Source organism: Oncorhynchus masou, chromosome 11 (genome assembly GCF_036934945.1).
Source record: "Oncorhynchus masou masou isolate Uvic2021 chromosome 11, UVic_Omas_1.1, whole genome shotgun sequence".
Lineage (NCBI taxonomy): Eukaryota > Metazoa > Chordata > Actinopteri > Salmoniformes > Salmonidae > Oncorhynchus > Oncorhynchus masou.
Window position 1 is genome coordinate 16,795,199 of NC_088222.1, and position 14,438 is coordinate 16,809,636.

At 41.4% G+C, this 14,438-nt stretch overlaps 1 protein-coding gene across 1 annotated transcript in view; it reads right to left on the reverse strand.

The window, feature by feature from the left end:
* Positions 1-1,279: 1,279 nt before the first annotated feature.
* LOC135548195 (alpha-mannosidase 2-like) overlaps positions 1,280-14,438 on the reverse strand; it is a 61,018-nt gene continuing 47,859 nt past the window's right edge. Inside the window, exons 15-22 of the mRNA XM_064977537.1 lie at positions 12,141-12,263; positions 11,768-11,882; positions 9,831-9,964; positions 8,268-8,409; positions 7,619-7,752; positions 6,317-6,508; positions 5,035-5,148; positions 1,280-3,548 (exon numbers count right to left, since the gene is read on the reverse strand). Of these exons, the coding sequence (XP_064833609.1) occupies positions 3,396-3,548; positions 5,035-5,148; positions 6,317-6,508; positions 7,619-7,752; positions 8,268-8,409; positions 9,831-9,964; positions 11,768-11,882; positions 12,141-12,263 (1,107 nt within the window). The 3' untranslated portion in view covers positions 1,280-3,395. The remainder of the gene's footprint in view (positions 3,549-5,034; positions 5,149-6,316; positions 6,509-7,618; positions 7,753-8,267; positions 8,410-9,830; positions 9,965-11,767; positions 11,883-12,140; positions 12,264-14,438) is intronic.

The following is a 14,438-nucleotide window of genomic DNA, read 5'->3' on the forward strand; positions in this document are numbered from 1 at the left end:
AATTGCAACCAATGTCCCAAGAATTCTAATTCCTTACCATGACAGTAAAGGTGCAATTATTTGACCACCAGAATAGCTAGGCATTCTTCCGTATCACACATAAGATACACTCACCTAAAAACACCCCAGGAAATGTAAGGGAACATTTCCATCTCATTGGAACTTCACAAATGTCTTCAAAACATTAATAAAAAAAACCCATGGCAACATGTTGAAGTGGATTTGAAAATGGCTCAGTCAAGGTACCAGTTTAAGGCATTCCATCTGTTAGCCAAGATCACAGGCAAGAACGGAACAAAACAAAAATAGTTGAGCAAATATGACAGGATTTGTGACCTTTGGCATGTGTCATATGCTTAAGCAAGCAGTCGTACGCTTTTGGCCATAGTAACAAAATGTGTCTCAAGAATGTAATGACTAACTATTGTAGATTTAGAGGATTCAACTCATTCAGATGCATGAGGAGAAAAGAGGGGATTGCTGCATATACGGTATCAATGGTGAGTTGGATCAGTTGCATAGTTTGATATCTAGGCTGTAGGCCCCAATTCAATCAATTACAGATTATAATAAACCACGCTGAGTGGCGGGTTCCCGGACACAGATTAAGTCTAGTCCTGGACTAAAAAGCATGTTCGATGCCAAATTTCCATTGAAAGTGCTTTCTAATGCAGAACCTGGGTTTTTCCATATCTGGGTAACCGGCTTTGAAAGTTAACGCTACAGGTGTGTTTTTTCACCAACATCCAATTAGGACATTTTCCCAGAGAGGAACAGCTTGTGGGGTGTGTCTGTTTTCACAGTAACACCTCAACACAGTGTGGACATTCCAAGTCAACCCGTGGTGCCGTTTTCCTGCAACTGCAACTGATTAAAAGGCTTTATTATTGATACACCATTGAACATTTCTTGATCAAAACATCTGACTGACTGGTGCGCTGTACCAAGAGTGGCATAGCTGTGTAAAACAACAAAAACGGGATAATTCACAACAATAGGTATATGAAGGTCACAATAACAGACCTATATCAATGAATGTGATGTCACATGTCAATTATATAACAACTATTTGCTGCAATAATTTCGCATTGATAGTAAATTGTAACGCACATTTTTCTCCAAGGGGAACAACATACAGTGCCTTGCGAAAGTATTCGGCCCCCTTGAACTTTGCAACCTTTTGCCACATTTCAGGCTTCAAACATGAAGATATAAAACTGTATTTTTTTGTGAAGAATCAACAACAAGTGGGACACAATCATGAAATGGAACGACATTTATTGGATATTTCAAACTTTTTTAACAAATCAAAAACTGAAAAATTGGGTGTGCAAAATGATTCAGCCCCCTTAAGTTAATACTTTGTAGCGCCACCTTTTGCTGTGATTACAGCTGTAAGTCGCTTGGGGTATGTCTCTATCAGTTTTGCACATCGAGAGACTGAATTTTTTTCCCATTCCTCCTTGCAAAACAGCTCGAGCTCAGTGAGGTTGAATGGAGAGCATTTGTGAACAGCAGTTTTCAGTTCTTTCCACAGATTCTCGATTGGATTCAGGTGTGGACTTTGACTTGGCCATTCTAACACCTGGATATGTTTATTTTTGAACCATTCCATTGTAGATGTTGCTTTATGTTTTGGATCATTGTCTTGTTGGAAGACAAATCTCCATCCCAGTCTCAGGTCTTTTGCAGACTCCATCATTCTTCCAGAATGGTCCTGTATTTGGCTCCATCCATCTTCCCATCAATTTTAACCATCTTCCCTCTCCCTGCTGAAGAAAAGCAGGCCCAAACCATGATGCTGCCACCACCATGTTTGACAGTGGGGATGGTATGTTCAGGGTGATGAGCTGTGTTGCTTTTACGCCAAACATAACGTTTTGCATTGTTGCCAAAAAGTTCAATTTTGGTTTCATCTGACCAGAGCACCTTCTTCCACATGTTTGCTGTGTCTCCCAGGTGGCTTGTGGCAAACTTTAAATTACACTTTTCATGGATATCTTTAAGAAATGGCTTTCTTCTTGCCACTCTTCCATAAAGGCCAGATTTGTGCAATATACGACTGATTGTTGTCCTATGGACAGTGCCTCCCACCTCAGCTGTAGATCTCTGCAGTTCATCCAGAGTGATCATGGGCCTCTTGGCTGCATCTCTGATCAGTCTTCTCCTTGTATGAGCTGAAAGTTTCGAGGGACGGCCAGGTCTTGGTAGATTTGCAGTGGTCTAATACTCCTTCCATTTCAATATTATCGCTTGCACAGTGCTCCTTGGGGTGTTTAAAGCTTGGGAAATCTTTTTGTATCCAAATCCGGCTTTAAACTTCTTCACAACAGTATCTCGGACCTGCCTGGTGTGTTCCTTGTTCTTCATGATGCTCTCTGCGCTTTTAACGGACCTCTGAGACTATCACAGTGCAGGTGCATTTATACGGAGACTTGATTACACACAGGTGGATTGTATTTATCATCATTAGTCATTTAGGTCAACATTGGATCATTCAGAGATCCTCACTGAACTTCTGGAGAGAGTTTGCTGCACTGAAAGTAAAGGGGCTGAATAATTTTGCACGCCCAATTTTTCAGTTTTTGATTTTTTTTTAAAGTTTGATATATCCAATAAATGTCGTTCCACTTCATGATTGTGTCCCACTTGTTGTTGATTCTTCATAAAAAAATACAGTTTTATATCTTTATGTTTGAAGCCTGAAATGTGGCAAAAGGTCGCAAAGTTCAAGGGGGCCGAATACTTTCGCAAGGCACTGTATGTACATTGGGCTCATTATGAAATTGAGAAATAAGGCACATTTTTGCTCTTTGGAAAAATAAAAACTGCATCTCACTTGCAATGAAACATATAAAAAAATATATATTTAGAATCAGTTGTCATTCAAATCTTTTTTTCGGTATGCCAAGGACATTAAGCAATATTCACTATGATTGAAACCATACCTTGGTAAAACAAGACAAGGAATCACATTGTACAAAATCATATTAGTGGAAAAGGAAATGTGGACCTGTGGTCTTCTCAGTAGAGTGAGTTCAAGTGAAATTGCAACACAAACGTTCACAACACATACAGAACCTGAAACTGCAGGATAACTAGGGATACTGGATTCAAACAATATCATACTGCACTTTTAAAATGAAGCTTAATCAAGTTCCATTTCCTTCTCCTCCTGCCTCTCTCCTTTCTTCCCCTCCTCCCTCCTTCCTAATCCTCCTCCCTCTCTCCTTCTTTCTCTCTTCCTCTTTCCCTCCTTCCGTCTGTTCCAAGGATGTACTATGTCCCTAGGCTTCTTTCATAGCCTCGCTGACAATGTTTTTCGGCACAGGAACAGAGGCCAGATTTTGGGCATGTGCCGTGGCAGACTAGGCACTAGGCTCTCTGGCCAGCTGTCATGTCAGCTGCACGCGGTATGTGCTGATCTCCATTGGTTTCAGTCTGATTTCCTCTTTGCTCAACCCTCCCTCAGTCATATGCATCAGAGTCAGGGATACGGGGATGATGCTCTGGAATCTCAGTTCTGAAAACAGCTTCTCCGTGTGGATCTGTGAGAGAACCAAACCAAACATGAACAGTGACGTTATATTCGCATGTTGGAATAGAGAACCCATTATAAAAGGAGTTGATAGTTTAATGAAAGTATTTAACGCCGACTTTGATCATGATGAAATATCCTACTATTTTAGAAGATATTAATAGGCTTGAGTATACTGAGCAAAAATATAAACACAACATGCAAAAACATTTCTAAGGTTTCACTGTGTTACAGTTCATATTAGGAAATCAGTTAATTGACATGAATTACCTAGGCCCTAATCTATGGTTTTCACATGAATTGGCATAGGCCCACCCACTGGGGAGCCAGGCCCTACCAATCAGAATTAGTTTTTCAAAAACTATTATTATTACATTACTATTATTTATTACAGACAGAAATACTCCTCAGTTTCATCAGCTGTCTGAGTGGCTGGCCTCAGACGATCCTGCAGGTGAAGAAGCCGGATGTGGAGGTCCTGGGCTGGATTGGTTACATGTGATCTGCCTTTGTGAGGTTGATTGGACGTACTGACAAATTCTCTAAAACGACGTTAGAGGCGGCTTATTGTAGAGAAATGAACATTCAATTCTCTGGGAACAGTGGTGGACATTCCTGCAGTTAGCATGCCAATTGCACGCTCCCTCAAAACTTGAGACATTGTGGCATTGTGTTGTGTGAGAAAACTTCACATTTTAGAGTGGCCTTTTATTGTCCTCAGCACAAGGTGCACCTCTGTAATGATCATGCTGTTTAATCAGCTTCTTGAAATGCCACACCTGTCAGATGGACAGATTATCTTGACAAAGGAGAAATGCTGACTAACAGGGATGTAAACAGATTTGTGTACAGAACATTTGAGAGAAATTATTTTTTTGCATATGGAACATTTCTGGGATCTTTTATTTCAGCTCATGAAACACTTCAAATGTTGAGTTATTTTTTTTTCAGTATATCTCTTTTATTTTGGTGTGCATGCATGCACGGGTGTCTCTCTGTGCGTTTATGCCTGTGCCTGTGTGCTCCTGTAACGGCTTTCTTCATGTGAAAGAGAGTCGGACCAAAATGCGGCGTGGCTATTTAGATTCATGTTTAATAAAACAACTAAACACAAACACTACAAAACAAGAAACGTACCACAAAAAAAACCCAGCCTATACTGGTGCAAAGTAACACAGAGACAGGAACTAGGACAATCACCCACAACACCCTCAAAGAATATGGCTGCCTAAATATGGTTCCCAATCAGAAACAACGATAAACACCTGCCTCTGATTGAGAACCACTTCAGACAGCCATAGACTTTGCTAGCAAACCCCACTAAGCCACAATCCCAATACCTATGAAAAACCCCAAGACAAAACACACCACATACCAAAACCCATGTGACACCCTGGCCTGACCAAATAAATAAAGAAAACACAAAAATACTAAGACCAGGGCATGACAGCTCCTGTGTGTGTGTCGGCGTGTCGGCATGTGTGTGGCAGGTTTACCTTCCCCTGCGTGGTGGCACACAGTAGCCCTGTGTTCCTATTGGAGAAGGCGCAGTCAAAGCCTTTTCTGTGCAGAATCAAAGCCGCCTCGTCCGACGGACCACCCCCGTCCTCCTGTAGGACCAGTGACAAATTATTTAGTCCCCACAAAGACCCCAACTGTCGCCCCCCCTAGCCTCAACACTGGAGCAATTATAGAGACCATCCTTTCACAGGTCAGCTGCCTTTCCACAGCCATGTTCGAGGAGCTGATTCTGAAACAGACCTGGGTTCACATACTATTCAAAAATTGACTGGCTTAATGGACCAATAGAGTAGTTTCAACACTGCAAACACTCCTATCTGGAACTCCAGGAAGGCGAGAGCAAAGGCTTAAGGTATTTCAAAGATTTCAAATCGTATTTAAACCCAGATCTGACTCTAAAACAGGGTAACTACTGTAGTTTACTAGCTGACAGCACAAGTCCAAGTCAATTTCATCCTCCCTCCAGAAATGGTGTTTCTTTTCCATCCACAGTCCCTGGCTGAGTAAATGGAGAGATGCCACAGTGCATACTAAGTGGGCTGGTAGTAGCGGCAGTGGTGTCATCATGTGAGTATTCGTGTAAACCCATACAAAGCCCTCGTCTCTAACACATTTCACGCTACCGTCTCCTCTTTTGATTTGTTCTCAGAGTCAAATTGGATGTCAGAGCGTGTCTTTACAATCGATAGTTGAGCAAATTGGTCAGCAGATTCCCCTTCTCAGCGGAACAATTAGCTCGATCTTTGACATGAGAGACAGCTCTATCATCAGAGTTAACGGGCCATGCGACAACAAAGTAGGAGATTATAGAAGATGTACAACACAGAGATGTAGTGTATTTACAGAGATGATATAAGGACAATTAATGGAGGAGTGCTGAGTGTGTGTTTTGTTCTAACAAACAAGAGATGAAACCAGGTAGGTTTAAATCAATACAGCCAAGGCGGATCTTAATAAAAAAGCACTATGACTATGAGAACACAGCGGTAAAAGTCATCGCTTTCGAAAACTTGGTAACTCTTAGTCTTTCTATGAAGTTGCTCTGGTGTAGTAACCCTGTAACTACTCTAATAACAACGCTGTATTAAAATATTATTACATAGTTATTCAGGATTTACATACAGTAGCAAATGATCTGAGCGTTTCTTGTTACTAGCTACATAACTGGAACGGTTCATGTCTCAACTCCATGGATATTCAAGTACAAAGCAATGATTAAATCACTACAAAACAACATGTTAATGCAATGTAATTAACCTTGGCCTGTATGCTGCGTAGATTGACCAAGTGGATGTCACAGGGCAGCGATGAGGCCAGCGGGGTGAAGGCGGACAAGGACAGGGACTGTGCCTCCGTGCTGACAGCCATGGGGATCAGAGGGTGGTTCAGGTACAACGACGACACGTGACTCAGCAGAGACGGGTAGCTGAGGGGTGAGGGTTTCTCCCCCTAGAAATATCAAAGCAGAGCCAGGGACATTAGGACAATACTCTGGGGAAAAAGTTTTGTTTTAACCCTAATGTCTAAACACTACAAAAGATGAGAGCGTCATGTGAACGCAAAACAAATGTAATGTTTTTTTTTTTACTCTGCCATTTTTAAAGTCATGTCCCCCGTCCTTGGCTTTTCCTAAATAAGTCTATATAACACTCTGTCATTGTTAAAATCTTAATATCGCTAACAAAATGTCATGTCAACATGTCATTTTTCCCCACTGCCGTCATTCCCCGTTAGAAAGCCTGTGTAGCTGATGGCCCATCGAAACTACACCAAAACTATTTCTAAATTCATTTCACACATATAATAATAGAGTTAGCCTAAAGACAAGATTAAATTGACAAGAGTCTGATGGGTGACAATATTATCAATTGACAAATTGTAGATGGGCACAGCATGGAATTGACACAGAGGCAGGGAAACGGAGCGCCAAAAAGTCATCTTTTTCAAATCCTACAGTCACACGCAAGTAAGATGTTTTGATTTATATTTAGTATCAGAAAGAGTGGATTCTGAAGTTTCTAAAACACTTACCTTTGTCAAATAACTCTCGAAATTCAAGAGTTGAGCTCTATTTCAAAGTATCACTTTTTCCAAGAATAACCGCTATTCCATTTGTTTACCACATGAGCAGCATAGCTCAGCCTTCTAAGCAAAGACTAGTAACACAACTTCAAATATGTTATTCTGTTTTTTTGAAAAACATTTCCTTATTTATATAATGTTTCTTAAGACCTGCAAAAACAAAATTCTAATGGATTTCTTCGTGATGGATTTTTTCCATATAGCCGAAAGTAACATAACCTAATGAAAATGCCATTATGTTATTTTAAATAATTGTTATTTTGTATTATAATGTTACTTAAGACCTTAATAAACACAATCAAATGACACTTTTTCCAATAGCATATATTTATATACATATACTCCAAAAAAGCGAGCCAAGGCTTTTCTAGTGTTAATCAAGTCTCCATTATTGACCTTCAAAAGTCAGTGAACATCAGTAAACTACAGTAGAATTACAAACTACAGAGCTCAATCTCAAACTCCTGTTGAAAGTACCCCATCGGTCTTGGCCCTCTTCTCCAGGAGCAGGCGGAAAGTGCTGGGGGTAACTTTGTTGTCCAGGACACCCTGGCCCAGCCCGCGGTTATCATCCTGGTTCAGCCGACGATCCATAATCACCTCCAACTGGCCTGGAGGGGAAAAGAGAAAAAGTTATCTTCAGAAATATTTTCATATCACGTTGTCTTCTGGTCACATAGGAGAAATTCATCAAAGTACAGAACGTTATGTCTTTTAAAGCTTGGCCAGAAACAACATGATAGAAACTTTACTAATTTTAAATCGAGTCGTACTGTATCTCCCCCTCTTTTCACATCCTGGTGCCGAAATAGCTGATGGCATTATGTACTGTATACACCACAGGAGGTTGGTGGCGACTTAATTGGGGAGGACTGGCTCGTGTTAATGGCTGGAGTGGAATTAGTGGAATGGTATCAAATACATCAAACATGGATTCTATTTGTTTGATGCCGTTCCATTAGCTCCTTTCCAGCCATTATTATGAGCCGTCCTCCCCTCAGCAGCCTCCACTGGAATACAGATGGCAAGCTTAGAATCGAGCAGGGATGTCATCTTTCCCGGAGAATTGAAGTACTGATGCCCTTCCAATAGACAACAGAAAACAGATCCACCGGCTTGCACTCACCACTCACAAGGCTGGCGGAGCCCAGAGACTGTGCAGTGAGCAGGGTCAGTCTGGTACCGGGGTCCTGGATGTAGGCCATGCTGGTCATGGGATAGAAGTTGGCTTGAAGGGGAAGCTTGGCCATGGTTCTTCTGGGCTGTATCTGCAGACAACATACCTAGCATGGTTACACAATACCCACGCTTTATACAGTGACGCTATGGACTGAAGTGCAATGAGCCTCGACGCGCAATAAGGGTACTTGAGAAACAAGAGTGCTATGACATAGGATCAGGAGTACTTCCTGACCATGTGACCTGACCAGGAAAAACTCAGAGCCCTAGACTTTAACGAGGACCCAGAATTTTTCTTGTAGGGGAAAAACTCCTGGCCGCAAGCATACTGAATCACCAGAGAACAGGTGTGTTGAGTGGGATCTTTATCTTAATTAAGCCGACCAGGTTGTTTTGACTACAATGGCTGCGGGAAGCTGTTCAAGTATGTTGTTGTTTTTAATTTGCGTTAAGCATTGAGTTGCGTTTCATCTCTGATGGCAGTAAATCCCTCTTAATCCCTGAAATCAAGGTCAGACTGCCAAAAACATGCAAATAGAGATTGAGGGGGGAGGTGGGGGACTGCCTCTATGGCAGCGTATCTAATTGGCAAAGGCGCTCAAATACTGATCTGTCTGAAGATTCTCCCACGGACAAATTCAAATCGTTTCAGCTTTTGTTTTCAATTCAAAACTTTATGTCATGACACAAAATGGAAGACGTCAATGAAGTCCCTTCTGGGAACTTGGACAGCTAATATTTCCCCATTCAGCTAGTTCCAATGTCAAGCTAATGCTACAAAATAGCCATTTCTATCATAGTTAATTGCTAATCATGTCATAATTGACCAAGCACAAGCCAGTTCAGTAGCAAGAAACACAGTTTTTATTGGGTTGGAATGTGTGACAGTAGCTGGTATACTGCAGAGCTCTGGGCTATAGCTAGTATACTGTACATGGTTCTGTTTTCTATGTTTCTTTGTGTAGCCGATGTGAAATTGCTAGCTAGTTAGTGGTGGTGCGCGCTAGTGGCGTTTCAATCGGTGACGTCACTTGCTCTGAGACCTTGAAGTAGTGGTTCCCCTTGCTCTTCAAGGGCCGCAACTTTTGTGGAGCAATGGGTAACGATGCTTCGAGGGTGACTGTTGTCTGTGTGCAGAGCATCCCTGGTTCCCACCCAGGTCGGGGCTCTATACTGTTACATTTGTATGGCTTTGTACAGTATGTGTGCTCTTGGTCTGTGTATTCTTCACTCAATGATTTTGTCAGTTTTATCTCCTGCCCTCTTTCAGATAACTTAAAAACATACTAAAGCACTTGAGGAGCCATTTAACGTTAAAATGACACAATAATAAATTAATTGTACAGCTGTGAACGATTAACCTCTACACTTATCCTTCCGTGTGTACGAAACAAATGAACATTCTCACATTGAACGGCACTGCAGTGCCTGAACAGAGAGAGTGGTAGTGAGAAAGAGAGAGAGTGAAAGAGAGAGAGAAACAGAAATCTGTGTCATACAGTAACAGTACCTGGAATCCGTTGAGGTCTGTGAAGAATCGATCCTTGCTGTCCACATCTGATGCTAACCTCATTGCAATTTCATGGTTGAACTCCCTCCTTATATCTACCAAGTTACAGATCTCCACTGCCTGGCCCTCCACACCTAGAGAGATAGAGAGAGAGAGAGAGAGAGAGAGAGAGAGAGAGAGAGAGAGAGAGAGAGAGAGAGGGAGAGGGAGACCGACAACTCAATCATAGAGCCTACACTGAACGCCCGCTATGCTGTGGTGCTTACAGTATTACTCAGGCAGAGGTGCTGCTACACATTTCTCAGGGAGGAAACGTTATAGGAAAGGTCTGTGGTAAAACATAGTCGGATTTACGACCAAAATTATAGTGACAAAAAAATTTTAACATCTGGGTTCCTGTTCATGGCTATGGGACATATTCAAAAGCTTCCTTTTTCTTTGGCCTGGCTTGAGGTATTTTTTTTATTTTGTATTTATTTTTTAAACTTGATTTAACTAGGCAAGTCAGTTAGGAACAAATTCCTTTACAATGACGGTATTAATGATCTTATTACAGAAGGTCTCCTAGTACACAAAATAGTTTTTGGGGAATACATCTTACATTGTTTGATATCATTTTACATACCCAATTGAATTAATCCACCGGGCAGAAGAAAAAAAACTGTTGAACAAATTTGCTGCAGTTTTTCATACAATTATAATAAAAACAGTACATAGCCTTTGGGTAAATGCCAAAGTGGTAAAGGAAATTGAGTCTGAACATGGAGCCATCAAATACAGTAATATGAAACCAACATAATGGTGTAACTCTAGTAATAAGTCCCGCAATCTTATCTCCTAAAAGCTGTATACTGTAGCTGTACCTCAGGTCAAAATAGGCAATGAAACCATTCTCTCTATCTTAAGTCAAATCAGCATGGGTGGGTCCAATTAAGGACTGTTTTTCTGTGAGATGACATGTGGACCCTCAGGGTCTCTGTCTCCTGGGTAGCATGACAGCAGCTTCCTCTTTCTCACCAAGCACGCAACCCAACATCACTCATTTTCTCCATGAAAGCAATCGTTCAATGGTATCGCACTGACTAAACCCCTCTCTCTCTCTCTGAGTGAATCTTCATGTAGCTCATCTACAGACAGATGAAAAGATGAATAGGGTTTGGATCTTCTCCCACAGAGAAACATTTCAGGATCTTTTGCTATCTTAAGGTTCTGTTTTTCTATCTCTGATACATGTAGGCTACTCTCTACCTATCCAAGGTCCCATGCATGTATGTACTGCTTTTCAGTTGATTTTACAATCAGTGGTGTAAAGTACTTAATTAAGTAAAAATCATTTAAAGTACTACTTAAGTAGTTTTTGGGGGTATCTGTACTTTACTATTTATATATTTTTGAAAACTTTTACTTCACCACATTCAGAAAGAAAATAATGTACTTTTTACTCCATACATGTCCCCTGACACCCAAAAGTATTTGTTACATTTTGAATGAATGCTTAGCAGGACAGGAAAATGGTCCAATTCACACACACACTTATCAAGAGAACATCAGTGGTCATCCTAACTACATCCTAACTACCACTGATCTGGCAGACTCACGAAACACAAATGCTTAGTTTGTAAATTATGTCTGAGTGTTGGAATGTCCCCCTACTATCGATACATTTTAAAAACAAGAAAATAGTGTCGTCTGGATTGCTTAATATAAGTAATTTGAAATGATTTATACTTTTACCTACAATACTTAAGTATATTAAAAAAACAAATAATTTTAGACTTTTACTCAAGTAGTATTTTACTGGGTGACTTTCACTTTTACTTGAGTCATTTTCTATTAAGGTATCTTTACTTTTACTCAAGTATGAAAATTGGGCACTTTTCCCACCACTGTTTACAATTGTAGATGCATGCACGCACACACACAATTTCCATCCTTACCTTGAACGTTATACAGGCGTAGAGTGTGTGTCACGTGATCGAAGGTAGTGGTGATTTCAGAGAACACAGATCCTTTGGTTACCCGTATCACTGGAGACCGGGCGGGAGAGTACATCTGGAGGAGAACAGAAAATCAATGGGAATCAAATCACCCCTAACACCATGTCCCATCCATCCTCTGCCAATAATACCTCCTACAGAGAGCATTCTGGTAAGGGAGCACAAATAAGGGCGCGAAGAGAGAGCGGGAAACTGGGGGAGCAGAACAACTGTAAGAGCTGAAGCCTTTATTCTTCATAGGGTTTCAGTACAGCTACAATGATGCACGTGGACAAAGGAGCATCAATCACGTTTAATAAAGGTGTCAGATTACCTTGGCTTCCCCGTCGGGCAGGAACAAGTAGGCTCCGCTTTTATCTCGGTTGCTGGTTGTGCCGTACCACGCAAACTCCACCTTGATCTGGTGTTCTGAGCCGTTCTCTTTCAGCTTCAATCTCTGAGGGTGTCAGTCAGAAGACAGCGGGATTTAACACTTACAATGGGGCAAAAAAGTATTTAGTCAGCCACCAATTGTGCAAGTTCTCCCACTTGAAAAGATGAGAGAGGCCTGCAAATTTTCATCATCACACTTCAACTATGACAGAGAAAATTAGAAAAAAATCCAGAAAATCACATTGTAGGATTTTTTTATAAAGTTATTTGCAAATTATGGTGGAAAATAAGTATTTGGTCAATAACAAAAGTTTATCTCAATACTTTGTTATAAACCCTTTGTTGGCAATGACAGAGGTCAAATGTTTTCTGTAAGGCTTCACAAGGTTTTCACACACTGTTGCTGGTATTTTGTCCCATTCCTCCATGCAGATCTCCTCTAGAGCAGTGATGTTTTGGGGCTGTTGCTGGGCAACACAGACTTTCAATTCCCTCCAAAGATTTTCTATGGGGTTGAGATCTGGAGACTGGCTAGGCCACTCCAGGACCTTGAAATGCTTCTTACGAAGCCACTCCTTCGTTGGGATCATTGTCATGCTGAAAGACCCAGCCACGTTTCATCTTCAATGCCCTTGCTGATGGAAGGACGTTTTCACTCAAAATCTCACGATACATGGCCCCATTCATTCTTCCTTTACACGGATCAGTCGTCCTGGTCCCTTTGCAGAAAAACAGCCCCAAAGCATGATGTTTCCACCCCCATGCTTCACAGTAGGTATGGTGTTCTTTGGATGCAACAGAATTCTTTGTCCTCCAAACATGACGAGTTGAGTTTTTACCAAAAAGTTATATTTTGGTTTCATCTGACCATATGACATTCTCCCAATCTTCTTCTGGATCATCCAAATGCTCTCGAGCAAACTTCAGACGGGCCTGGACATGTACTGGCTTAAGCAGGGGGACACTTCTGGCACTGCAGGATTTGAGTCCGTGGCGGCGTAGTGTGTTACTGATGGTAGGCTTTGTTACCTTGGTCCCAGCTCTCTGCAGGTCATTCACTAGGTCCCCCCGTGTGGTTCTGGGATTTTTGCTCACCGTTCTTGTGATGAATTTTGACCCCCAAGGGGTGAGATCTTGCGTGGAGCCCCAGATCGAGGGAGATTTGTCAGTGGTCTTGTATGTCTTCCATTTCCTAATAATTGCTCCCACAGTTGATTTCTTCAAACCAAGCTGCTTACCTATTGCAGATTCAGTCTTCCTAGCCTGGTGCAGGTCTACAATTTTGTTTCTGGTGTCCTTTGACAGCTCTTTGGTCTTGGCCATAGTGGAGTTTGGAGTGTGACTGTTTGAGGTTGTGGACATGTGTCTTTTATACCAATAACAGGTGCCATTAATACATGTAACGAGTGGAGGACAGAGGAGCCTCTTAAAGAAGAAGTTACAGGTCTGTGAGAGCCAGAAATCTTGCTTGTTTATAGGTGACCAAATACTTATTTTCCACCATAATTTGCAAATAAATTCATAAAAAATCCTACAACGTGATTTTCTGGATTTTTTTCCACATTTTGTCTGTCATAGTTGAAGTGTACCTATGATGAAAATTACAGGCCTCTCTCATCTTTTTAAGTGGGAGAACATGCACAATTGGTGGCTGACTAAATACTTTTTTGCCCCACTATACCTCACCATTACACTGACAGTTTGGCATCAATGATGAGAGCGAACAGAACTACCGCTATAATAATAAGACACCTTCTGTATCGTGTGTTGTTGTAGCTGAGCTGATGAACAATGTGATGGGTACTCATGCCTGAGACCGGAAGGCTCGTATGACATCCCGCAACTAATGCCTAGGCTTTAGCTCAGAGGAATAATGTAGTCTTGTGTCACACAGACAACCCTGGTTTGATAACCCGGTCAGCCCCATTGACAGTCTAGAAGTGTGATATATTCCATGCGACCTTTCAGTGCAATGCCCTATGGGTCACAGTCACTATACGCTTTATGACTCTGGTTCAATGCCCTGCTGTGTGGTGCTATGCTTTACTATGTATGCTATGCTGTATTGTGTAGTGCTATGCTTTACTATGTATGCTATGCTGTGTTGTGTAGTGCTATGCTTTACTATGTATGCTATGCTGTATTGTGTAGTGCTATGCTTTACTATGTATGCTATGCTGTGTTGTGTAGTGCTATGCTTTACTATGTATGCTATGCTGTGTTGTGTAGTGCTATGCTT